Source organism: Nomascus leucogenys, chromosome 20, assembly GCF_006542625.1.
Source record: "Nomascus leucogenys isolate Asia chromosome 20, Asia_NLE_v1, whole genome shotgun sequence".
Lineage (NCBI taxonomy): Eukaryota > Metazoa > Chordata > Mammalia > Primates > Hylobatidae > Nomascus > Nomascus leucogenys.
The window spans coordinates 81,947,909-81,973,542 of record NC_044400.1 but is presented as its reverse complement, the minus strand read 5'-3'; the positions used below and the strand labels follow the sequence as shown (position 1 = coordinate 81,973,542).

The 25,634-nt window shown below is 64.0% G+C and overlaps 1 protein-coding gene across 9 annotated transcripts; it reads left to right on the top strand.

The window, feature by feature from the left end:
• Positions 1-9,213: 9,213 nt before the first annotated feature.
• On the top strand, positions 9,214-24,770 carry FGFR3 (fibroblast growth factor receptor 3). Of its 9 annotated transcripts, none has more exons than XM_030800945.1 (18): positions 9,214-9,395; positions 9,766-9,976; positions 15,215-15,484; positions 15,708-15,761; positions 17,337-17,506; positions 17,586-17,709; positions 17,801-17,991; positions 19,645-19,789; positions 20,274-20,470; positions 20,767-20,912; positions 21,281-21,402; positions 21,485-21,595; positions 21,676-21,866; positions 21,961-22,083; positions 22,168-22,238; positions 22,457-22,594; positions 22,739-22,844; positions 23,026-24,770. In XM_030800945.1, the coding sequence occupies exons 2-18, from the start codon at positions 9,868-9,870 to the stop codon at positions 23,170-23,172; spliced, it is 2,415 nt and encodes an 804-aa protein (XP_030656805.1). In that variant the 5' UTR covers positions 9,214-9,395; positions 9,766-9,867; the 3' UTR covers positions 23,173-24,770. The 9 variants fall into 9 exon arrangements, with proteins under 9 accessions (XP_030656805.1, XP_030656804.1, XP_030656803.1 ...); XM_030800944.1 differs by having other exon boundaries at positions 17,334-17,506; XM_030800943.1 differs by having other exon boundaries at positions 15,708-15,773; positions 20,274-20,464.
• The last annotated feature ends 864 nt before the right edge of the window (positions 24,771-25,634 follow it).

Genomic DNA, 25,634 nt, shown 5'->3' with positions numbered 1-25,634 from the left:
ACTTGTGTCCCTAGGACAATCACACGTGACCATGTGAGCACACCGGCACGGGTTCGGGCCCCAGGCTGTGCTGCCACCTGAAGCCCCTGCCCTGGCTGTGGACGCCCATTTGGCTGGGCACAGCAAGGCGGCGGCCTTGGCACAGGGAGCCTGCCCAGCCTTGCTCTGACCCAGTTTTCCATGCCCAGGCAGGCGGGCGGCACTGGTGTGGGGGCTCCCAGACCTTCTCTTTGGCAACACCAATCCCCTGGGCCCAAAGCAGCTCCGCAGGGACACCTGGCTGGCTCCATGTGCCCTGGGCACGTCCTCTGAGAGGGTGGGTGCCCCCCCGGGATGTGACCACCCAGGCCCAGCAGTTTCACACCCTAGAACCAGTGCCACGCCCCTGCCTTCTGCCTGTGGTCCCTGGGCACACAGCTGCCGCTGCCTGAATGTGCTCTGCCTGCCCTGCCTTCTGCCTCCAGATGAACGGACCTGTCATCCAGGGACCGATCCCTGTGGCCTCCACTCCAGACCTGCGGGCTGCTTCCTTGCCCACTCCTGGGGGTCAGTCATGGCCTGGCTGGAGACCAGATCCTTGAGGGGTGAATCTGGGGATAAGCCTCAGAGCCACAGGGCCTGGGCAGGCCTCAGAAGGCATCCCAGAGAAGGGAGGGTGGAAGGTCCCCATGGGCAGGGAGGCGCAGGGAGCAAAGACTGCTGGGAGTGGGGAGGGGAGCTAGGCGGGCGGAAGGGCGGCCGTGGGAAGCCAGCCCTGGCCTGGCTGGCCTGATAAGCTGCCCCTTTGATCCGCACTGAGGCAACACAGACCCCCATCCTGAGATAACCCCGGGTCTGGGACCCAAGGCTCTGGTCAACCCGCCCTCCCGAGTGTGCACTGCCCTGCCCCTCCAGCCCCGGGTGGACCCTGGCCCTGACCGTGACTGGTCCTTGCTCAGCTGCAAGCTGGGTGGATGCAGTGTGAACCCAGGCCTGGCGGGGACTCCACGCGCCCCCCACCCCAGGACCTGCCGGTCCTCACCCGGCCTTCAAAGCCTCCCCAGCCCCAGCCTCTCTGTCCAGCTCTCTGTCCCCTTTGGTTGGGAGCGGGCACCTCCCCCACCCCCCAGTTCCCATCCCCTTCGCTGTGCCCCTGGGAGGCCCCTGAGGCCTCCACTCCCCAGCTGGGGCTCAGCAGGTTTGAGGCCCTTTGGGCAGCCCTGTCTGACCGGGGCTATAGTGGCACAGGTGTGGGCACAGGTGTGGCATAGGTGTGGGCACAGGTGTGGGCACAGGTGTGGGCACCAGCGATGTGTGGGGTGGGTGTGCACTGTGTAGGCACCTTCTCCCGGGCGCCTGCCTCTGCCTGGCGCCGGTCAGCACCCCCATGCCCTCAGTCCCTCCCCTGCCCAGGTCAGTGGACAATGAAGCTGTCAGCAGACCGGGGCCGGGGGAGGCAGGCAGGCGTGGTGGGGGAGGGAGGCCTCAGGAGGCGAAGATGTCTCTATTAGGGGCTGCAGACCTTGCTCCCACTGACCTGCCCAGCCCTGGGGCCTCCGAGAGCTGGAGGCAGAGGTGGCCCCAGGCTTGGGGCAGAAAAGCTCATCTTGTCCATCAGGGCCCCAGTCAGCCTTGGGGCTGGGTCCCTGGAAGGGCAGGGCCATAGTAGGAGGAGCACAGAGCGTGGGGCCGGCCACAGGTGGCAGGGAGGGTCGGAGCGTGGCTGGGAGCTGCACAGGGATGAGGTGTCGATGGCACTGACATCCCAGCCCTGCCAGCTTCCTAAGGCACCCACGGCCTGCGTCTCCCGGCTGAGCGGAAGCACTGGGGGACACTCTACCCAGTGCCTGAGCAGACCCTCAGCCAACGGCTGTTAGAATGTACACCCTCGTGAAGTGCTTCACGACACCCAGCTGTAAAATGGGGCAGCCCTGTGGCTTCAACAGACACCCCTCCCCAGTGCCTGAGGCTGAGCTGCAGTGGCAGGAAAGCTTCCGTGGGAGCAGGTGGCAGGAAGCATAAGGGCTGGGGGACCTGCAAAAGCTCCGTACCCCCGGGAGGCTGGGGCCAGAGCAGGCTTCTTGCAGGGGCCCCGGTTTCGGTCCTCACCCTGACTGCCCTGCTGGATCCGGGCAGACAAGGCCCCACGCACACCGCAGCAGGGGCCCAAGGCGCCAGCCTTCTCTCCCAGATACCCCCAGAGCTGGAGACCCCAGAGCCACGCCCCTTCCCTGGCATGCTCTGGTGCCTGGGCCATCTCCTCCTGGGCACTTGCGGAGGTTGCCCCTGCTCTCCCCACTGCCCTCTGAGCAAGCATGAATAGAGTCCCTCATAACTTGGGAGACTGAGGCCCCCAGCAGGTGCCTCTTACCCAGGACCTTGGAACTGGGCGAGGTCCTCCGGGCCCACCAGGACCCGCCTCAGACATCAGGCTTTGCACTTGCAGCCCCGAGCCTCCCGACCCCACTCCCAGGCCAAGGGCCTCTGGCTGCAGCCTCCGCCATCATCTGCCGGCTTCCGGGGCTGAGCGTCAGGGCCCTGTGCCCCTGCTGAACGTGCCGGGTGGGGGCCTGGCTGGAGGCTGCACTTGGAGGCAGGGCTCCTGAGGAGGCCGCCCAGGGAGTCAGAGCCAAACAGCTGCCTCCTCTACTCAGCCCCATGCAGCCTTGTGGGGGCAGCGCCCTGCAGTGGCTGGGGGTGGGGCGGGGTGGGGCAGGGCTGCCCTCTCTCATGCCTCTGGGCACCTGGCCTGGGGCAGGGGGCTCTGGCCCACTCTCAGGTCTCCCTAAATACTGTGGCGAACACCCCACCCTTCCTAAGCTCAGCTGAAACCTCCCTGGAGCAGGGCTGTCGCATCAGGCCAGTGAGCGCCTCCTGCTGCCTGTGGCTCTGTGCCTCAGTTTTCCCACCTGTCAAGTGGGTGTTGGTGATGTGGCTGGCATGAAGTTTCTGTTAGGAGCCACCAGCACTCTGCACCTTGCCATCCACCGGTTCTCAGCCACACAGGGTGTGGGGTTGCCCCAAGCCAAGCCATTTGTGGGGGTAGGGCCATCCCTACACCCCGGCTGGGCTGGATGGGGTCTCCAGCCTCTCGTGGGCAGCTGCCTGCTGGGCCCAGCTGGCCACTCTGGACTCTTGGGCCCTGGCCGGAAGCACGACTGAGGTTGTCCATAGTTTGGGGACGGGCGGGCAGAGGGTGGCCAGGCGAGGCCCTGAGAAGGGGCTCCGGCCGAGGCTGGCCAGGTGACACCCAGAGTGGCGGGCAGGGCTGAGACGATGGGGCATCCTGAGGAGGGCGGAGGCCACGGAGGGAGGAGGGTATGACGTGGGGTTGGACCGGCGGCCCCGAGGCCTGGATTCCTAATTCAGCCGGAGCCTGTGGAGTTGGGGCTTGTTTATTCTTGGCAGGAAGGCTGGTGCTGGGGGGGGCAGAAGTGGGGAGTGAAGCCTTTTCAAAAAATAATAATAATAAAAACGCTCATTTAGAGGGCTCCCAAGGCGTGCTGAACTCCAAAAGGGTCTTGGAAAAAATGCTGAGAGGGTTTAAGTGTAAATGGACCCAAAACACCATAATTAAATTTCCCTTAAATTTACCAGAGTTTGGGGTCAAAGAAAAAATAAAACTTAGGGAAAATACACTTGAGGTTTCAGGCAAATGCCAAGTGCTTAGGAAAATAGATTCTGAGCTGCTCAGCGGCTACCGGCCTGGCCCCCGCCATCCTGGGAGCTGCCCAGCCTTAACCCCTCCCTGGCCAGCCCTCCACTGCCACCTCCTACTGCTTCTGCATGGTTCGAGCCGCCCTCCTGTGCCAGACTCCAGGCAGGGAGCTGGGGACCCCCCACTCCCAGGCTGGGGCAGGAGCCCAGGGGGAGCCTGAGCATTCACCCCCGCCCCCATCTCTACACCTCTCTCGTGTCTGCAGACAGCTCTGGTTTCCCTTCTTTGCTCATCTGGGAGCAGCCACATTTTCCAAACCAAAGTCAGAACTTGAAGTCTAGTGGTCTGAGTGAACCAAACGGCAAAAAGTCCAGAATGTTTGAACTGGGACTGTCCCGGCATATCCAAGACAACAGGCTCCCAGCAGTCCATGACTCACGGTGTTACCCTTTTTCCTCAGCCTGACAGGAAGCTCAGAGCTAAAATTAAGGGTCTTGCTAGCTGCGTTGGCTTAGGGATTTTGGAATATTTTTTCTTCTTCTTCATGTTCTTTTTTTTTTTTTTTTTTTTTTGAGACAGAGTCTTGCTCTGTCACCCAGGCTGGAGTGCAGTGGCACAATCTCGGCTCACTGCAAGCTCCGCCTCCCGGGTTCACGCCATTCTCCTGCCTCAGCCTCTCCGAGTAGCTGGGACTACAGGTGCCCGCCACCACACCCGGCTAATTTTTTGTATTTTTAGTAGAGACGGGATTTCACCGTGGTCTCGATCTCCTGACCTCGTGATCCGCCCGCCTCGGCCTCCCAAAGTGCTGGGATTACAAGCGTGAGCCACCGCGCCCGGCCCATGTTCTTTAAAATTTCATTTCTGTTATAATGAGCAAATCAAAGTTTGTTTTTTTTTATTTTAATACTTTTCAAATTTTGTGAGAATAAATTTAAAAAGCAAAGTCAGGCATGGTGGCACATGCCTATATTTGGGAGGCTGAGGCAGGAAGATTGCTTGAGCCCAGGAGTTCAAGACCAGCCTGGACAGCATAGTAAGACTCTGTCTCAAAAATAAAATAGGGCCGGGCATGGTGGCTCACGCCTGTAATCCCAGCACTTTGGGAGGCCGAGGCAGGTGGATCACGACGTCAGGAGATCGAGACCATCCTGACTAACATGGGGAGACCCTGTCTCTACTGAAAATACAAAAAAATTAGCCGGGCGTGGTGGCGGGCGCCTGTAGTCCCAGCTACTCCGGAGGCTGAGGCAGGAAAATGGCGTGAACCCAGGAGGCGGAGCTTGCAGTGAGCCGAGATCGCGCCACTGCACTCCAGCCTGGGCGACAGAGCCAGACTCTGTCTCAAAAAACAAACAAATAAATAAATAAATAAATAAATAAAATAGAAGGCAGAAACTATCCATAAACTATAACAGCTATAACCCCACTAACAGCCCAGCCCAGTTCAGCAGGGCTACCCAGGGGCCCTTCTTCCTTCATCCCATGGTGGCCTGCCCTGATCCCTGGCACCCAACCCTGTGCCCTGCCACTGTGGAAGGGCACTAGTGGTTCCTGGGGAAGGTGGTAGGAGATGGGGAGCTCCCAGGGGAGATCGTGTGGCTCCCAGGGGGTCCCATGGGTAGAAGGGACTTGATACCCCCTCCGGACCTCCGTGTCCCCTGTCCTTCCACTCAGCCTCATGGCAGGGCCGAGCGAAGCTCCCCGCAGCAGCCCCAGCCCTAGGCCAGGTTCTGATCACAGAGGGGAGCTGGGCAGGAGGCTCTCTCTGGCAGCTCCCCTGCCCTGGGTTCCAGGTCTCCAAGCCTCGGCCTCCCTGCCCACCACCCTGTCGGGAACGGCGGCAGCTGCCTGCCCGGAGCACTGTGGAGAACAGGTGGTGCAGATCTGTGTCTGTGCTGGGAACGTCCTCTCTGCCGAAGGCGCCTCTGCCATTTTCCGAGTACCTGCAAGGGAGGCACAGGAGAGGCGGGTGTGAGCAGGGCCATGGGCAACCTGCTGAGGCCCTGCACCCAGGATGGGCCCCCCTCCCAGGCACCCTCTGCCACTCACCCACACAGGCCCCAGCAAGCCAGGCCGCCCAGCTCTGAGTCACCGCCAGGGCTGGGCTGGGCCGGGCCGTCAGCCCCACGTGCCGCTTGCCTCGGCCCCAGCCTCCCACACTCAACTTCAGGGGGGACCCCTGGGTGTGGGCCTCAGGAGGTGGATGGGGGTGCAGGGGGAGTGGGTAGGGAAGTGTAAACCAGAGTCCAGCAGATGGGAAGTTCCTGTCCGGCCAGCACCTGCTTGGAGCCTCCTGCACATGCGGACCCTCAACAGGCGCCCCGAGTCCTCGCCTGCCCGCCCTGCCCCAAGGGCCCCAGAAGGGCCTACCTCATCAGGTGCCAGGAGGATGAAGCCAGGTAATATTGCAAAGGGTCTGTGGAAACGCTTGAGCAAGGGCGCTGTGATGAAATGGTGGCTACTGACAGCTAATGTGCAGAGGGTGACCGAAATTCAGGAGTCAAGCGGCCAGCCTGGCCTCACCTCAGTGTCGGGGAAATGCCACCTGCACCTGTGGGCTTGGAAGTGATCCATTTGAACAATACAATTATTCAGACAATACTAAACCAAGCTTTCAGGCAAGGCCTCCCTTGGCCCTGACAGCCCTGGGGCAGAGTGGGCGGCAACTCCTTGCCGGTGGCCGTGGTGGCACTAGGACCCTTTTGAAAGCAATTTGGCAAAATTAGCGGCACCACAGAAATGCTCCTGCCCTTTGACCTAACTGCTCCCAGACAGTGCCACTGGAGAAGCCATTCAGAATGTGGAGGGTGCCAGAGGAGGCAGCTGCCACGCAGTGCTTAGTGGGCAGAACGGCGGCCCCCAAAAGACATGGTCATGTCTTCACCCCTGCATCCTGTGAACGTGACCGTATTTGGAAAAAGATCTTTACAAGTGTAATTAAGGTGAGAATCTTGAGATAGGGGATCCTCTTGGATTATCGAAGTGGGCCCTATATCCAACGACAAGTGTCCCTATAAGAGATGGAAGAGAAGATGGCAGAGTGGGAAGCAGAGGCTGGAGCAATGCAGCCGCGAGCCAAGGGACACTTGGAGCCCCTAGGAGCTGCAAAAGGCAGGAAAGATCTCCCTGGAGCCTTCAGAGGCAGTGCAGCGCTGCCTACACCTTGATTCCAGACATCTGGTCTTCCAGACTGTGAGAAAGTAAATTTAAGTCAACTAGTGTACAGTAATTTGTGAGGGCAACCTAGAAATACAGGATGCTACTGAACAAAGGAGTCCCCGGCTGCTACTGGAGGGAGAGGCAGTGGGCCTGGGCCACGGCTTCGGGGACGAAGGGAGGGAGTGGGCTGTGAAAGTGTCTGGTCTCCAGTCCCTCCTCCTGCCAGCACTGCCCACTGGCCAAACTCACCCAGAAGCTGGAGAGCAAGGGACCCTGAGAGACAGGGTCTGCAGGATCAGGCTTTCAAGGACAAATGGGAGAGGGGCTGGGGTAGGGACACATGGGGAACAGACCCCTACTGGGCATTTCTGCCAAGGAGAGGATCCTGGTGAGGAACAAAGCAGAAAGCGATGTGTCCACAGATACACGGATGCTCCCCTCCCAGAGACCCATGGCCTTGGGTGCAGAGGGAGTCACTCCTTCTTGGAGGTACTGGGAAAGGAGCCTACAGCTCCACTGAGCCCTTCTGCCTACAGGAGGGGCCCTACTCGGCAGCTTTTCCCTGAGGGAGACCGGTCCCATGCATGAGCTCCTTCCCACAGTCCCATTCAGTCCCCCAGGGGAAGGGGCAAGACGGTCAGGTCAGGACCCACACGCACGCTGGTGCTTTCAGAACCTGATGACTTAGCTGGTTAAGAGAGCTCACACCTGCAATCCCAGCACTTTGGGAGGCCAAGGCAGGTGGATCAGTTGAGGTCAGGAGTTCAAGACCAGCCTGGCCAACATGGTGAAGCCCCGTCTCTACTAATAATACAAAAATTAGCCCAGTGTGGTGGTGCGCACCTGTAATCCTAGCTACTTGGGAGGCTGAGACAGGAGAATCACTTCAATCAGGGAGGCGGAGATTGCTTGAGCTGAGACTGCCACTGCACTCCAGCTTGGGTGACAGAGCGAGACTCCCTCTCAAAAAAAAAAAAAAAAAAAAAAAAAAGCAGGGCCAATGTGCTGCTGTGCCTTGGGGAACGGTGTCCTGGGAGGGGGCCTGGCTGGCAGTGACCTGGGGCTGTGCACTGGATGGGACTGGACAGTGTACTTGGAGGTTAGTGAGCCTGGGCCCCAAGACGGTCTGGGGACATAGGCTTGGCCAGAGCAGGAAATGAGGGTGACCGAGGACAGGTGCTGAGCCATCAAGTGGGCACAAAGGGGTGGGCATGAGGGCTCCCTGGGAGCAGGGCCCTTCCAAGTCCCTGAGGTCAGCCCAGGGACACTCTGGCCTCTGGGAGATTCAGGGTGGGGCTGTGCATGGGCTGGGTGGGGTCAGCAAGCAGCCAGTCAGAGGGGCTTTCAGCGCCCATTTTCCTCATGAGCACATCCAGTCCTGGAAGCCACAAGCCAGGCAGGCAGCAGACCCGGCCGGCCCTCCCGGCCAGCTCACTGGCTCCCATGGGCCCCGGACCTCCTTGGGCTTTGCCTGAAGGTGGGAACAGATGGCCTTTTCCTTGTGAGGGTGGACACAGAAGCCAATAGTCATGTGGGGTGAGGGGACCCAGACACCCCCAGCGTCCCCCGCAGGGCAGCACCTTCCCCTCCTGGGAACCCACCTCACCAGTCCCAACCCTCCTCAGCAGGACTCTGAGCTCACCCCGTGGAGCCCAGAACCTCGGGCCAGCTCAGGTTCTGCCACCAGCTCTCTGCCATCCTCCCTCAGGGCCGGGCTGTGCTCCCCAAGCCAGGGGTATCCAGCCCCTGCTCTTCATTCTACGCCGGGCAGTCAGCCAGCCCAGGCCTGTGTCTTCCTGGGGGGGCGGGGGTAGGGACCCCTCGGGCGGGGCACTCAGGCGGCTTAGCTGCCTGCGGCCACAGGTTAGTCAACGCAGCCTCTGCACCTCGCCAGTCAGGTACGCAGGCCGCGCCGGGCTGCCCCAGGCCTGCCGCGCACACGGGAGGCTCAGCCTGGAATGCCGTCCTGCCCTCCTCCACCTGAGGAATTCCCGCTCACACCACAGGGTTCAGCTGCGCAGCATCTCGGCGAAGCCTCCGGACATCCCGACCCCCGCCGAGACCTCCCCTCTGAGCTCCTGAGCACAGCCCCAGGGGACCCGAGCTGCGCGCTATGCAAACAGACGCCTGCCCTCGCCCTCGGTGCGCCCCGTGCCCGCCGCCCCCTGGGCCGCCCCGCGGTGCGTTTGGGGGCCTCGCCCGCCTGCCCCGGCTCCCACGCCCCCGAGACCGCCGGGCGCCCCCGCCCGGCCACGCCCCCTCGGATGCCCCGCTCCGCCCCGAGGGGGCGTGCCCTGCGCCCCCGCGAGCCGGGCGGGGGCCGGGCGGGAGGGAGCGGGGCGGGGCATGGGCGGGGCATGGGCGGGGCGCGGACCGTCCCCCACTGGCTGCGGCGCGCGGGGCAGCCCAGGCTCAGTGCGCACTGGCGGCGGCGGTGGCGGCGTAGCGGACAGCTGGCGCCGCGCGGTCCTGCTCTGCCGGTCGCACGGACGCACCGGCGGGCCGCCGGCCGGAGGGACGGGGCGGGAGCTGGGCCCGCGGACAGCGAGCCGGAGCGGGAGCTGCGCGTAGCGAGCCGGGCTCCGGCGCTCGCCAGGTCAGTGCCTGGGACCGGGCAGGCGCGCGGAGGGGTCTAACTGTGCTCGCGGAGGGGCCGGAGCGCGGCTGTCGCGGAACCACAGAGGTCCCTGCGGCGGGCCGGGCCGGGGCGCGGGCTTCCCGCTCCGGAAAGTTTGCCGCCGCCGCCGCCGCCCTGGGAGGGCTCTGCAGCAGCCAGGGAGGGAAGGGGGAGGAGGGAGGGACCGCGGCGGGGAGGAGGCGGCCGGCGCCAGGCGGCCCGGGAGCCCTGGGCGGCGGCGGCGGCGGGCGGGGCGGCTGGGGGTCGGAGGAGTCGGGACGCAGGAGCCCGCCACCGCCGCTTTCGTCCCTGTCCGCCCCTCTAACGAGCTGCGTTCCTCCTCCCGCAGTCTCCCGAGCGGCGCCCGCCTCCCGCCGGTGCCCGCGCCGGGCCGTGGGGGGCAGCATGCCTGCGCGCGCTGCCTGAGGACGCTGCGGCCCCCGCCCCCGTCATGGGCGCCCGTGCCTGCGCCCTCGCGCTCTGCGTGGCCGTGGCCATCGTGGCCGGCGCCTCCTCGGAGTCCTTGGGGACGGAGCAGCGCGTCGTGGGGCGAGCGGCAGGTAAGAAGGGACCCACTAGGCACAGGAGAGGCCGGCCCGTGCGGGCAGAGGCGTTGGGGACGGGAACCGGACCCGGGTCGGAGGGGGCGCCGGGTGTGAGTGACGCCCCGGGGTCAGCGCCGGGATTCCGCTGCCTCCTTCCCGGAGAGCGCGGCCAGAGATAGCGCGGCGACTTGTGGGGCGCCCGGAGCCGCAGCTATCCTCCAAGTGCGAGGCCACCATGGGGAGCCAGGCTGGGGGTTGGCGTCCGCAGCCCCGGTCCCCTGCGGCTCCCTAGCCCTGGCCTGTCCAGAGGACGCGGGGGGCCCCGTTTCCACGATTCCCGCTGTTGTTATTCGGGTTCTGCGCAGACGGAAAGTTCCCATTGTTGGCGTCCCCCTCCCCCGGGCCCCAGTTTGTGGCCAGTTTCGGCCAAGGCGAGAGGCCGGACTTCTAAGGGTGGGTGTGCGCGTCAGCGAAGCCCGGCCCCTGCCCGCCCGACGAGGCCGCAGCCTCCAGCGTCCCCGCTGCCCACCCTGCCCGTGCCTGGGGGCCGAGGGCGCTTCCCCGTGGGTGCGCGCCGGGCTCCAGGCAAGCGAGGGGCGCGTGTCCTAGCGCCGCGGGCCCTAGACCGGGCTGGCGGTCCAGGTCCCGCGGGACGTCGAGGGTCGGAAGGGAGGTCCCGCGGGGCGAGGGGAGGGGAAGGGGTGCCCGGCCCGTCCTGCACACGCGCCGCGGTTTCTCGTGGGCCGGGCCGAGAGCTCCGGTGCCTCCGCCCCGTACACCCGCTGCCGGCTCCGGGCGGGCGAGGGGGGCGCGCACAGCCCAGCCCGGCGGCCGCGCGGAGGGAGGCCTTGGCCCGGTGAGCTCGCGCCCCACCCGGGCCCAGGCCCGAACAGCCGCTTCTTTGTACCTCGGCGCGGCCACAGACCGCGCATTGATGGCGGCGCAGCGGCTCGCGGGGAGGTGTGAGCGGCTGCGGGCGCGGCCGGCCGGGGAGGGCGCCTGGAGGGCCGAAGCAGATGGCGGCCGCCCCGCCCGCGCCCCCGTGCCCCTTTCTCCGTCGGCGGCTGCAGCCTCCCGGAACAATGTCATTTTTTTTATGAATGAAAGTGGCCCGGCGCTTGAATGTGCGTGTCATTCAGCGGCGTGACAGGGGCCGTCGGGAGGTCAGCGCGCGCTTTTAGCGCCTGCTCGGGCGGCCCCGCTTCCAGGGGTGCCGGAGGGGCGGCCGCGGGGGGAGCCTGGCTTTAGCATTCTCATTCAGATAAAGATATTACTCCCTACGGCCCGGGAATGTCAGCCAGCCCCGGGGAAGGGCGGCGGCCGGGCTGCGGAGCCTCTCCCAGACCCCCTGCGGGCGCGCGGGGCCTCCCCGACTCGCTCCTGGAACGCCCCGCCCCCCCCCTCGGGGCGGCGCCCCCGCCCGCACTGGAGCTGGTGAAACAGGTAGTGAGTTGATCGGTCAATAAACTTAATCCGGTTCCTTAACAAGATGGGCCGGGCAGTAAAAATACAAAGACCTCGTGGAATGTACTGAGGTCTAGGCTGGCGCTTGCCCGGGAACATAAATTATGGAGCCTTGGCTGGTAGGGGTCAAGGGCGGTGGGGAAGGTTTTGGCCACTGGACTGCCCTGGCAACCCCAGGCCCTGCCAGGACAGTCCCCAACTCCCCATGGGGCCATGTTCCTGGTTGGGACCTGGAGGGACCCCTCAGGGTGCAGGGAGGTAGACAAGGTCCGCTCTCCCACAGCCCCACCCCACTCAGCAGGGGTCTGGGGGTGCAGGGCCTTTCCCGAAGGTGCTGGCTGCAACCTCCCCTACCCCTCCTTTGCAGGGCTGGACTTTGAGCCGCGTGGGCCTCTGGGTGGTTCATTAACCTGGGCTGAGCCTGGCCTCCAGGTCCTTGTGTGGGCCTAGGAACCCCTTGTTACCCACCTCCCAGCTCCCCAGCCCTCAGGTCTCACTTGGGGCTAGATCTGGGGCTGGGGCACCTCTTGTTACAGTTGAGCTTGAGTGGGAGCCCGGGGCCTTGGGGTCTCCTGGAGGAGGGGGGTCTAAAGTCACCTCATCTAGGGAGGCAGGCAGCCCTCACCTGAGTGAGTCGGGAGTGAATGAGCCAGGAGTGGGGCCACCTTTGGCGGGGTAGCGGTCGGCCTAGACCTCCAGGCTGCCAGCTCAGGCTCTGGTGCCCTTTTCCAACCTCAGTTTCCTCAGCTGTCCAAGAGAACCGATAATGGCAGGGCTGTTTGAAGGATTAGGCCAGATAACCCTGGCAAACCCTCTTTAGCCTGCCCAGCCTCCGGATCCCTTTTTTCCTGACTTTATTGTGAAACTCCAGGTGGGGAGACAGGGAGGCTGGACTTTTGGGGTCCCCTCCTCTTAGGCTATTTTATAGCCCCTACCTGGCAATACCTCCTGTACCCCAGAGAGCTGCAAAGAACTTCATTTGCATCCCAAACCAGAACGTGTTGTTCCGTGACCCCAGGCCCTCATGTTACCCCAAAGCCCAAATAAACCCCTGGGGCAGCTCCAGAAGCGAGGATTTGATCCTTGTTCTCTGGGGTCAACCCAAGGGGCTTATGATGGAGCAAGGCTCCCCCACCCTCTCACCCATGCTCCCTCACATGCACTGGGCCTCCACTGCGGAGACCCAAAACCTGGAGAAAGGTTCCCCAGGCCAGAGTTTGGTCGTCCCCAGCACCCTGGCCTAATGGACATCAGTCTTGGGGCCAAAGACCCAGGGCAGGGAGCACCTCTCACCCCCACTCTCACTCCTCCAGCCACTTCAGGGCGTGGTGCCCTCCCGGGGCTCCCGGGCCTGTGGGGTGGGAGTTTTACATTGTGCCACAGTGGGGGAAACTGAGGTACAGGACCTGTGAGTGGCAGAGTGGTGGAGACTCTGGGACTAGGAAACGCCTCCCAGGTCCAGCAGAGCCCCTCTGGGACACAGCAGAGGGCTGTTGGCATGTGGAGCTCAAGTGGAGGTCGGCACTGTGGGGGGTTGGGGCGCCGGCGGGAGCACGTGTTGTGGGATCCCTAGAAGCGTGGGAGGTGGGAGGCGTTGCCTCCTACCCTGCCTTGGGTACAGCAGGAGTTTTGTCTACGATGTGTTTGGGCACCAGTGTCTGTGTGGTGTCAATGGGGCCTCCCTTTTGTTGATCAAGAAAGAAAGAACCCTTCCTGGGGCTGCTGGGGGGCTATAGCTCTCCCCATGCCTGGCAGCTGGGTGGGGTATGGGGGCTCCACTCAACTGCTGACTCCCCAGTGGGAGTCAGACCCTGAGTTTATAGTGCTCACTCATGCCCCATGTCACACTGTCCTTCACCTGGTGCTCCCCACCCAGCCCCTGCTGGGGTGCCCTGGCCTCTGCTGGCACCTAGCAGGCAGGCAGTGGGGGGCAGTCAGGGCTTCACCCTCCCCACCACACACGGGCAGATGGCCACCGGCGTGGCTGGCCTGGGGCTGCTCTATCCCCCGTCCCCCCGTGCTGGACCAGGCTGAAGCGAATACTTGTGCGGATGGCTTGACCTGTTGTCGCCACTCAGACCAAACCGGAACCAACCGGCTGTTGCCCTTGGGCCAGGGCCTGCAGCTGAGGCTGCCATGACCAGCCTGTTCTCGGCCTTCTGGGGGGCCTCGAGCAGCTTCCAGCTCTGGGTGGTCCCCACAAGACACTGGCCAGGACTGGAGGGCTGGAGGTCAGGCCAGGAGCCCCCCTGACTGTGGGGTCCCCACCGGGGCAGTCCTTGAGCTGTGGGTCCCTGTGGGGCGAGGGCTCCTGCGGATGCCTCAGGGGATGAATGTGGGCCCTTCTGGCTGGCAGGGTCTCGCTGGGCACTGGGCGTGTGCGGCTGGATTAGGTGGGTTGGGCAGAATAGGGCCTGGCCAGGCAGCCAGGGACTGGTGTGGCCAGAGTGGGCAGCTGGGCCCCCGAATCTAGGCCACGCGTCTGCAGAATGACAAGTGATGGTGCAACCCGCCCAGCTGGGTCTGAAGAAGGAGGCTGCCTGGGGGACCACCCACCCCCGTCCCGGCCCCAAGCCCAGGACGCCCGCCTGCACGCATTGTCTGGCCCTGGCAGGGAGGCCTAGGGGTGATTGTCCCCCCAGCCCTGCCTGTGGTGTGTCCTTGGGTCACAGGCTTTGGTGGCCCTGGGGAGCTGGGCAGCTACTGGGGAGGGACCCAGGGGCCACCTGCACATCTGCCCGTGGGTGGGCCCGCACCCCAGCTTCTCAGCCCCCAGGGAGGGGCCAGGGCTGCTGACCTGCCTTGGCTCTCACAGCTTCCTGCCCCCAGCCTGGTCCTCCTCTGTGAGGGGGCCCCAGTCCCCCTGCAGGCATCAGGACTCCACCCCCAGGCCCCCTTGAGGGCCCGCCTGGGCCTCCCCAGTCCCCGGTTTGGGAGACCCACTTGGCTGGACCCAGCGCCGTGTTTGTACTTTGCTCTTCTCGGTGTGTTTTCTGTCATGACCGCTGTGTGGAGCTTCCACAGGAGCTGCAGGATACAGAACCTTGCCCGCCCCAGGGAGCCCACACCCCCGCCCTGGCCCCCTCGAGCTGCTCTGGCCTGTGCTCTGCCCGGTGAACCTGCGCATCGCCCCCCAGAGCCATCCCCACGGCCACGTGACCCTGCACCTCCTTCCTTCTCGCCTGCTCTGTTCCCTGGCTGTCCATCTGAACTGCTCTTCCGGCCCATATGGGGTGCGGGGGCTGCTGAGAGGGACGGACCCCTCCTGGGGTGAATCTGCACCACGAGGGGGCTGGCTGGCCAACCCTGGCACCCTTTCTGAGCTCCATTTCAGCCAGAAGCCAGCAAAGGGCAGCCTGTCCCCTTTGCCCACAGCACCTGCCCGTTGTGGTGCCGCCTGTGAGCCAAGCACGGATTTTATGTTTTCCAAGCAGTTGAACAAATTAAAAGAACAAAGAGTCACACTTTGTGACACTTTGAGATTTGAATTCTCCGTGTCCATAAGTGAAGCGTTGTGGGGCCACTGCCGTGGGGTTGTCTGCAGGTTCTGTGGGGAAGGCGGCTGTCACACCGAGGCAGACCGGAGTCTTTGGGACAGACTGGTTGGCAAAGCTGAAGATAGAGACCTTTGGCCCTTTTGGGACACAGTTTCCAGCCCCTGGTCTGGTGGGACCCTGGATCTGGGTCAGAGCCTTCCTCACTTAGGGCCGCTGAGGCCTCCACTGCTGTGTCTGTAAACGGGGCCGGGTTTGGGGGTACCTGCCTCATGGTCGCCCATCTTGCCCGCAGAAGTCCCGGGCCCAGAGCCCGGCCAGCATGAGCAGTTGGTCTTCGGCAGCGGGGACGCTGTGGAGCTGAGCTGTCCCCCGCCCGGGGGTGGTCCCATGGGGCCCACTGTCTGGGTCAAGGATGGCGCAGGGCTGGTGCCCTCGGAGCGTGTCCTGGTGGGGCCCCAGCGGCTGCAGGTGCTGAATGCCTCCCACGAGGACTCCGGGGCCTACAGCTGCCGGCAGCGGCTCACGCAGCGCGTCCTGTGCCACTTCAGTGTGCGGGTGACAGGTGAGCCCTGGGGCCACGCCAGCTACAGAAAGGAGCCGAGTGCTGGGCTCCCTGAGTCCCTGCGTGGGTCAGGAGTGGCTGGGGGTCTCTCTGGTCATTGGTGGATTGGAGGGCACCCCCAAGAAGTGCTGCCCACATGGGGGACCCTGCCCCATCTGGGAGGGGCACCTGGGGGCTTCCTGGGGCAGGTCGGGCATTGGACGGGGCCATCTCTGCCTTGCAGATGCACCATCCTCGGGAGATGACGAAGACGGGGAGGATGAGGCTGAGGACACAGGTGTGGACACAGGTGGGAGCAGGGTCCAGGGTTCAGGCCGGCCGGGGTGGGGCCTGCTGCCACTGCCAAGCCCTGCCCTCCACAGACAGCTGAGGGACTAAGGCCCCGGGACAACCTCCCTGGGGTCACCCCAAAGGCCCGGTCCCCTCAGGATGCAGGAGAGGCTGGGCCACTGACATGGCTCTAGATGCCCAACCCTGGTGGCGGGGCTGGGGTGCAAGGGGACACCCGTGTTGCTGCTGGGGAGACCGAGGCACAGGGCCCTGGGGGTTCCAGGAGCAGGAGGAGGCCAGGGCTGGCCTGTGGGGCTCTGGTGTTGGCTATAGGTGAGGTAGACCCCGCAGATAACGAGCGCAGCAGGGCAGGGCGCTCAGATGGCTGCCCTGGGGTGGATGGACCCAGGGTGAGGGCGCTAGGAGCACCTACCACAACCAGTGGCGGGGAGGGTGGCTGGCAGGAGGGTGGTTGGTGGGTGGGCTGTGGCTGTGGGAGAGCAGTTGGGGATGATGCCTGGTGTCCTGGCCTGGAACGGTGGCAGGTGGACTTTGCCAAGTTGTAGGGCGGGGAGGTGGGGCTTCTGGTTTTGGAGGGAACTCTGAGGGGAGTGCGTGCAGGTGAGGGTCATCGTGGCACAGACATGGGGGCAGTTACGACTTGCGGTCGATGGTGTGTGGGCTGGGTCCCTGGGCCAGTGGGGTGAGCAGGTGAGGAGGGGAGGCTGAGTCCATAGGACAAACTGAGCTGGGGGAACTCACCCTGGGGGTCTCCAGGAGGCCTGGGAGGGAGCTCAGCACCCTGGGGTGCCTCTTTCCAGCCTCTGTCCACACTGCTGCTTGCTGGGCCTCAGTGTCCCTGATGGGCGTGTCCCTGGAGGGGGCTGGCAGTGAGGTCACTGAGGGGAGGACTGCTTCCCTCCTGGGGAATGCCAGCCCATCCTTGCCTGGAGTCCCGGCAGGAAGGCAGCACCAGCCCTGAGGAAGGAGAAAAACCAGTTGGGCTGTGAGGGAGGGGTGGTGGGAGCCCTGGACATCGAGATGGGAGGAGGCAGGGCCTCCAGGGTGCCACCGTCTCTGGGTGCCCACCAGACGTGGAGCTCTGCAGAGGGTGGTGTAGGGTCTCTGATTCCTGTGGGCCCGTGCTGCCCAGCTGCCTCCAAGGCTCCTGGCTCTGCAGGCGACTGGGCTCCTCTCCTGGTAAACTGCTCCCAGGTCCTGGCTTGTCCACTAGATGGGCCCTACCCCCTGGGTCTTCAGTCTCCCTGTTGGTGGGCCTGGCCCCTGGCATGCCTCTCTGGGCAGGTGGGCTCCCCTGGACAATGCCCTGTGCCCCGTGACTTCACAGGTCTGGGCAGAGCACCCTGGAGGGAAGGGGAGGGGACACATGGCCCAGCTCTGAGAAAGCCCTGGGGTGGGGACAAGATGTGGGAGGCTCCTGGGAGCTTCATCCCGCTCTCGTCCCACACAGGACGGGAAACTCAGGCTGGGGGTGGGCAGGGGCAGCTTTGGGAAGGGGGTTGCTCAGAGGGGCCTCTGCTGCCACTTGGGTCACGGCCTTCACATGCACCTCGGCCAGCAGGGGCCCCCTACTGGACTCGGCCCGAGCGCATGGACAAGAAGCTGCTGGCCGTGCCGGCCGCCAACACCGTCCGCTTCCGCTGCCCGGCCGCCGGCAACCCCACCCCCTCCATCTCCTGGCTGAAGAATGGCAAGGAGTTCCGCGGCGAGCACCGCATCGGCGGCATCAAGGTGGGCGCGGTGGGGCGGCTCTGGGCCCGGCAGGCGCGGTGGTTGCTGCCTCCGCTCGCTCACTCGTGCCCCGCTGCAGCTGCGGCACCAGCAGTGGAGCCTGGTCATGGAGAGCGTGGTGCCCTCGGACCGTGGCAACTACACCTGCGTGGTGGAAAACAAGTTTGGCAGCATCCGGCAGACGTACACGCTGGACGTGCTGGGTGAGGGCCCTGGGGTGGCGCGGGGGCGGGGGTGGCAGTGGCGGTGGCGGTGAGGGAGGGGGTGGCCCCTGAGCGTCATCTGCCCCCACAGAGCGCTCCCCGCACCGGCCCATCCTGCAGGCGGGGCTGCCGGCCAACCAGACAGCGGTGCTGGGCAGCGATGTGGAGTTCCACTGCAAGGTGTACAGTGACGCACAGCCCCACATCCAGTGGCTGAAGCACGTGGAGGTGAACGGCAGCAAGGTGGGCCCTGATGGCACACCCTACGTTACCGTACTCAAGGTGGGTCACCGTGTGCACATGGGTGCCGCCGCTGGGGCTCCTGGGCTGGCCCCAAGGGTGCCCCTTGGCTGGGGATTGCGTGAGGATTTGGGCCTAGGGGTTGGAGCTTCGGGGGAAGAAGCTGTGGGGGTGCTTGTGGGGCCAAGTCTCAGCCACCCCACACCTCAGGGCCACAGGCCGCTGCGTTGGGACCTGTCTCCATGTCTGCAGAGGGCCAGCCTCGGCCACGGAAGTCCCTCACACGGAGCTGCCCACAGGGGCCTCTTGGGGGTGGGTGCGGCTCGGGCAGCAGTGGTGCCCCAGGACAGGAGGGCAGTGTGGCCAAGCCCTCCAGGCCCCCTCGGGACCGCAGAGGCGGTGGCTGAGCCCCGACCTGGCTGATTGGCTGTCGTCAGCTGTGTGCAGTGGGGTGCAAGCTCACTGTCTGCCCGCCTCCCGAAGCCCTTAGCTTTGTTCCCATGGCTGCCGGGTGGGGGCCATTGAATCGGGACGGTTGCGACACTCAAAGACCAAAGAGAAACATCTGTTCAGAGAGAAGACGGTCTCATGGGGGCAGGGAGCAGGCGCAGGGCGAGGGTGGAGTCCAGACCCTGCCCAGAGAGGCTGCATCGGGACTTGTCCAGGGTACAGGTTCTGCAAGAGCCCGGGGGAGGGCAGGCCAGTGACCAGAGGTTGTCTGAGGGTCTGGGCTGGGTTGTCGGGGTGGAGGCAGAGACGTGCATCCTGTGAAACCACAGCCACCGTGAAGTGCCTCCACACCTCCTCCAGGCAGCCTTCGGGGCTGACGCAGCCCATCCACGATCTGTACCTTGGGGATCTCCCACATCCTGCCTCGTGCCGGGCGGGGCTGCCTCAGGGGCGTGCCTGAGCCGGGTCTCTTGTCCCCGCAGTCCTGGATCAGTGAGAGTGTGGAGGCCGACGTGCGCCTCCGCCTGGCCAATGTGTCGGAGCGGGACGGGGGCGAGTACCTCTGTCGAGCCACCAATTTCATAGGCGTGGCCGAGAAGGCCTTTTGGCTGAGCGTTCACGGGCCCCAAGCAGGTAACGACTCTGTCCCATGCCGGCCGGCACAAGAGCTCCAGCTCCAAGGCCCTGGCCGCGCGCCCTGCACGTCCCGCACGCCCAGCCCTGCTCGCTCCCGCCCCCGGCTCGCGCTCTGCTCGTGGCCGCCTCGGCAAGGCTGGCAGCTCCAGCCTCCATGGTGACCGCCCGCTTCGAGCCCTGTGGCCTGCGCCGACCCTTCCCGCACGCCTGCGCCCCCCACAGGAGGTGCCCGGTGCCCACCGGGCCGGCTCCGTGGCATCTGTGAGCGCCCCTTTGCGCCTCTCTCCGCCCCTGCCCGCTGCCTGCTCGCTTCCCCAGCCTGTGTGTCCATGTGTCCATCCTCCACCTGCACCCGCCCGGCTCTGCGCTAACCCGCATGCTGCCTGCCCGCCTGCCGCTCACCTGGGACAGAGGACTCGCCGGTGGAGGGGCCTGGCTTCGGGCTCAGTACCGGTGCACCAGGCGGAGGCGGTGACCAAGTTGGCGGTGGCTGAGGAGTTGGTGGTGGCGGCGTTTTCCTTGCAGCGGCCGGATCCTGCCATGTGGACTCTGTGCGGTGCCCACAGGGTGGTGCTGGCGCTCGCCTATCGCTCTGCTCTCTCTTTGTAGACGGCAGGCGCTAACACCACCGACAAGGAGCTAGAGGTTCTGTCCTTGCACAACGTCACCTTTGAGGACGCCGGGGAGTACACCTGCCTGGCGGGCAATTCTATTGGGTTTTCTCATCACTCTGCGTGGCTGGTGGTGCTGCCAGGTACCGGCTTCTGCTGCTGCTGCTCCGCACTGTCTCGGGGACGCTGGCTCGGGACATGCCAAAGCCGCCAGGACGGACGGGAATCTTGTGGCTTATGGCCGTCCCGCTCCTTGAGCCCTCACACCTGGCCCTGTGCCCAGTGTGGGGACAAAGTTGGCCTGGCCCGGTCCTGGTCCCAGAGGGGCCTCCTCAGCCCCCTCGAGCCCCCTTCCCATCTGGGTCCCCAAAGGCCCCTCCTGCGGCTCTGGTGTCTCCCGGGTGCCTGGTGGCGGTGTGGGACTGGCTGGCTCTGCTGGGCTCCTCCTCTCCAGGGTCTGGCCCTCTAGACTCACCGGCGTTACTGACCGCAAAACCCTCCAGACAGGGTGGGTGCTGAGGTTCTGAGCCCCCTCCCGCGCCCAGTGGTGCCTGTGGCTCTGGGCCGGGGGCATCCATGGGAGCCCCGGGGGGGCCAGGCCAGGCCTCAACGCCCGTGTCTTTGCAGCTGAGGAGGAGCTGGTGGAGCCTGACGAGGCGGGCAGTGTGTATGCAGGCGTCCTCAGCTATGGGGCGGGCTTCTTCCTGTTCATCCTGGTGGTGGCGGCTGTGACGCTCTGCCGCCTGCGCAGCCCCCCGAAGAAAGGCCTGGGCTCCCCCACCGTGCACAAGATCTCCCGCTTCCCGCTCAAGCGACAGGTAACAGAAAGTAGATACCAGGTTCTGAGCTGCCTGCCCGCCGGGCCTCCTGGAGCCCCCCTCGGCCCACGCTGGTCCTGGGCTGTGTGAGTCCTCTCTGCAGCCAGGCGGGCTCCCCTCTCCTTGTCTCTGGTCACCATGTAGAGCCTAGCGTACTTTGGGGCACAAAACATTCTAAAAATCTTCATTCAATGCTGGTGGAAGTCAGAACGCCCCCCCTTCTGGCCCAGCACTGACCCCCGGCCGTACCTCCACACCCTGTCGCCCACACGGCACCAACCTGCCCCTGCTGACCCAAGCAGGTGTCCCTGGAGTCCAACGCGTCCATGAGCTCCAACACGCCGCTGGTGCGCATCGCAAGGCTGTCCTCAGGGGAGGGCCCCACGCTGGCCAATGTCTCCGAGCTCGAGCTGCCTGCCGACCCCAAATGGGAGCTGTCTCGGGCCCGGTCAGTGGTGCTGAGGGCCGGCGTTGGCTGTAGGGGGCTTGGTGGTGGGGGTGAAACAGCCACCAGTCAGAGGCCCGGCTGGGTTTAGGGGCCATCAGGGATGTGGCGGATGTTGGGTGTGGCTGGGGCTCTGTGGAGATGCTCCTGGGACTGCCCCTCTCAAGGTGCCCTGTCTAGAGGGGCAGCAAGGGTGGGAGGCTGTGGGTGACACCCTTCGTCCTTACGAGCAGGCTGTAGCGGGGGCATGGAGGACTTCCTGGAGGTGGTAGCTCTGGGCCTCAAGGGCTGGGCCGGGCTGGGGTGGGGACCGTGGTGGGCTGAGAGTGGGCGAGTTTGCACACTCATGGTTCCTCTGCCTCCACTGCCAGGCTGACCCTGGGCAAGCCCCTTGGGGAGGGCTGCTTCGGCCAGGTGGTCATGGCGGAGGCCATTGGCATTGACAAGGACCGGGCCGCCAAGCCTGTCACCGTAGCTGTGAAGATGCTGAAAGGTGAGGAGGGGGCGGCCAGGGGTGCAGAGCAGGGCTGGGGGCGCCGCCGCCGCCTGACACCGGCCCCTCGCTCCTTGCACAGACGATGCCACTTACAAGGACCTCTCAGACCTGGTGTCTGAGATGGAGATGATGAAGATGATTGGGAAACATAAGAACATCATCAACCTGCTGGGTGCCTGCACGCAGGGCGGTAGGTGTGGTGGCAGCGGTGGTGCCGGGTGGGCGGCCGTCCTGGGCCTGGCAGCCCCTCTGAGGAGCCCGTGCCCCCAGGGCCCCTGTACGTGCTGGTGGAGTACGCGGCCAAGGGCAACCTGCGGGAGTTCCTGCGGGCACGGCGGCCCCCGGGCCTGGACTACTCCTTCGACACCTGCAAACCGCCCGAGGAGCAGCTCACCTTCAAGGACCTGGTGTCCTGTGCCTACCAGGTGGCCCGGGGCATGGAGTACTTGGCCTCCCAGAAGGTGAGCAGGGCAGCAGGTGCGGGTAGAGTAGGCTGGGCACTGCCCTGAGATGCTGGTGGAGAGGCTTCAGCCCTGCCTCCCACCCCTTCCCCAGTGCATCCACAGGGACCTGGCTGCCCGCAATGTGCTGGTGACTGAGGACAACGTGATGAAGATCGCAGATTTTGGGCTGGCCCGGGACGTGCACAACCTCGACTACTACAAGAAGACGACCAACGTGAGCCTGGCCCTGGGGTGGGGGGTGGGGGGGCCATGCCAGGAGGACGCCTGGCGCCAACACCACCTTCCCACACCCTCCCAGGGCCGGCTGCCCGTGAAGTGGATGGCGCCTGAGGCCTTGTTTGACCGAGTCTACACTCACCAGAGTGACGTGTATGTGTCCTCCAGATCTCTGGCTTCAGGGGTGGAGGCGGGAACTGGGCAGAGCCAGGACCTCAGCTGCAGCCCCCACGCCTGTGCCCTGGAGCTCTTGGGTGTGGTTTCTGCCCCTCCCTGGGGGCAGCAGCGCAGCCCTGGCCTATTCCCCTGGTGCCCGCCCAGGTGTCTGTCCTGGGAGTCTCAGGACAGCCTGACCTTGCCTCCCCCTGCAGTTGGTCCTTTGGGATCCTGCTCTGGGAGATCTTCACGCTGGGGGGCTCCCCGTACCCTGGCATCCCTGTGGAGGAGCTCTTCAAGCTGCTGAAGGAGGGCCACCGCATGGACAAGCCCGCCAACTGCACACACGACCTGTGAGCGGCATCCCTGGCCCTCCACTGGGTCCTCAGGGGTGGGGTCCCTCCGGGGCTGGGCGGGGGAGGGACTGGCAGCCCTTCAGGCTGTTCCCGAATAAGGTGGGAAGCGGCGGGGCTCACTCCTGAGCGCCCTGCCCGCAGGTATATGATCATGCGGGAGTGCTGGCATGCTGCGCCCTCCCAGAGGCCCACCTTCAAGCAGCTGGTGGAGGACCTGGACCGTGTCCTTACTGTGACGTCCACTGATGTGAGTGCTGGCTCTGGCCTGGTGCCACCCGCCTATGCCCCTCCCCCCGCCGTCCCTGGCCATCCTGCCCCCCAGAGTGCTGAGGTGTGGGGCGGGCCCTCTGAGGCACAGCCTGGGCACAGAGGTGGCTGTGCGAAGAGGGGCTTGGTGGGATAGCGCTCACCCCGCCTCCCACCAGCAGGAGTACCTGGACCTGTCGGCGCCTTTCGAGCAGTACTCCCCTGGTGGCCAGGACACCCCCAGCTCCAGCTCCTCAGGGGATGACTCTGTGTTTGCCCACGACCTGCTGCCCGCGGCCCCACCCAGCAGTGGGGGCTCGCGGACGTGAAGGGCCACTGGTCCCCAACAATGTGAGGGGGTCCCTAGCAGCCCACCCTGCTGCTGGTGCACAGCCACTCCCCGGCATGAGACTCAGTGCAGATGGAGAGACAGCTACACAGAGCTTTGGTGTGTGTGTGTGTGTGTGTGTGTGTGTGTGTATGTGTGTGCGCGCACGTGTGTGTGCATCTCGTGGCCTCCAGGTGCAGAGGTACCCTGGGTGTCCCCACTGCTGTGCAACGGCCTCCTGACTGGTGCTGCAGCACCGAGGGGCCTTTGTTCTTGGGGGACCCAGTGCAGAATGTAAGTGGGCCCACCCGGTGGGACCCCTGTGGGGCAGGGAGCTGGGCCCAACATGGCTCCGGCCTCTGCCTTTGCACCACGGGACATCACAGGGTGAGCCTCGGCCCCTCCCACACCCAAAGCTGAGCCTGCAGGGAAGCCCCACGTGTCCAGCACCTTGTGCCTGGGGTGTTAGTGGCACCGCCTCCCCACTTCCAGGCCTTCCCAGTTCCCACCCTGCCCCTCAGAGACTGAAATTACGGGTACCTGAAGATGGGAGCCTTTACCTTTTATCCAAAAGGTTTATTCCAGAAACTAGTGTACATTTCTATAAATAGATGCTGTGTATATGGTATATATACATACATATATATAAGATATATGGAAGAGGAAAAGGCTGGTACAACGCAGGCCTGCGACCCTGGGGGCACAGGAGGCAGGTGTGGCCCTGGGCGGTGGGGGCGGTGGGGGGAGGGAGGCCCCAGGGGGTCTCACCCATGCGAGCAGAGGAGCAGGGCCTTTTCTGGCACCGCGATTTTGTTTTAAAACTGGACCTGTATATTTGTAAAGCTATTTATGGGCCCCTGGCACCCTTGTTCCCACACCCCAACACTTCTAGCATTTAGCCAGCCACATGGCGGAGAGTTTTAATTTTTAACTTATTAACAGCCGAGAAGGTTTATCCGCCTATAGAGGGACGGCCAAGAATGTACGTCCGGCCTGCCCTGGAGCTGGAGGATCCCCTCGAAGCCTAAAAGGTTGTTAATAGTTGGAGGTGATTCCAGTGAGGATATTTTATTTCCTTTGTCCTTTTTCAGGAGAATTAGACTTCTGTAGGATTTTTCTTTAGGAGATTTATTTTTTGGACTTCAAAGCAAGCTGGTATTTTCAAATTCTTCTAATTGCTGTGTGTCCCAGGCAGGGAGACGGTTTCCAGGGAGGCGCCGGCCCTGCGTGCAGGTTCAGATGTTATTAGATGTTACAAGTTTATATATATCTATATATATAATTTATTGAGTTTTTACAAGATGTATTTGCTGTAGACTTAACACTTCTTACGCAATGCTTCTAGAGTTTTATAGCCTGGACTGCTACCTTTCAAGGCTTGGAGGGAAGCCGTGAATTCAGTTGGTTTGTTCTGTACTGTTACTGGGCCCTGAGTCTGGGTGGCTGTCCCTTGCTTGCCTGCAGGGCCATGGCTCAGGGGAGTCTCTTCTTGGGGCCCAGTGCATGGTGGCCAGAGGTGTCACCCAAACCGGCAGGTGCGATTTTGTTAACCCAGCGACGAACTTTCCAAAAAATAAAGACACCTGGTTCCTAACCTGGCCCTGTGCTTTCTGCCTCCAGTTCTTCTGCGATAGGGGAGGGAGGGGGCACGGTCTGCCAGGTGGTCCCAGTTGCGTGGGCTGGATGCTGGCAGCAGCACCGAAGGTCACTGGTGGTCTGGGAGCCCCAAGGGCAAGGAGTGTTTATGGGAGGGGCCTGGTGGAAAGGAACAGGGTGCCTGGGGGTGCACCGCCCTGGCTGCTCCCAGCTCATGGGTTCCTGAGGTGCTGGTGGTGGGGAGGGTCCTGTCTCACTAGCTCTGAGGCAGACCTTCCCTCATCACCCCACCCCTGGCATCCGCCTTCCCAGTCAGCTGGGGAGCTTTCTGGGCATCCCCCTATGGAGCCAAAAGTCAGCAAAGCCCTCATGGGGCCCTGGGGGCTACACAGGCGGCCACTGTCCTCCAGATCAGCTCTCTGCCCTCCCAGGCCAGGCAACCAGTGCCCCCACTGCCTTGGGCTCCATCAGGGTCCCCCACAGTGATAACAGCACCTTTGGGCAGATGAGGTGCTGATGGGGGTGCTGAGAACCCAGAGATGGAACCAGGCCCTTGCCCAAGTTCATAGCCCTAGCAGGGTGGGAGGACAACATGGTGAGAGCAAGTCTGAGAAGGCTTCCTGGAGGAGGCGTGCCGTCTCCTGACTCCCCACCAACCTCTCTGCTATCCTCCCTCTCGTCCTCCCCTCTGCTTTCCCCATCTCTGCTGTCCTCACCTCTGTTGTCCTCTGCCATCCTCCCTCTGCTCTTCTCTGCTGTTCTCCCTCTGCTCTTCTCCCCTCTGCCATCCTCCTTGTCTCTCCTCCCCTCTGCTGGCTCAAGAGCAGGGCTTCCCAACCATGGGCTGCATGAACTTTCACTCTGGCT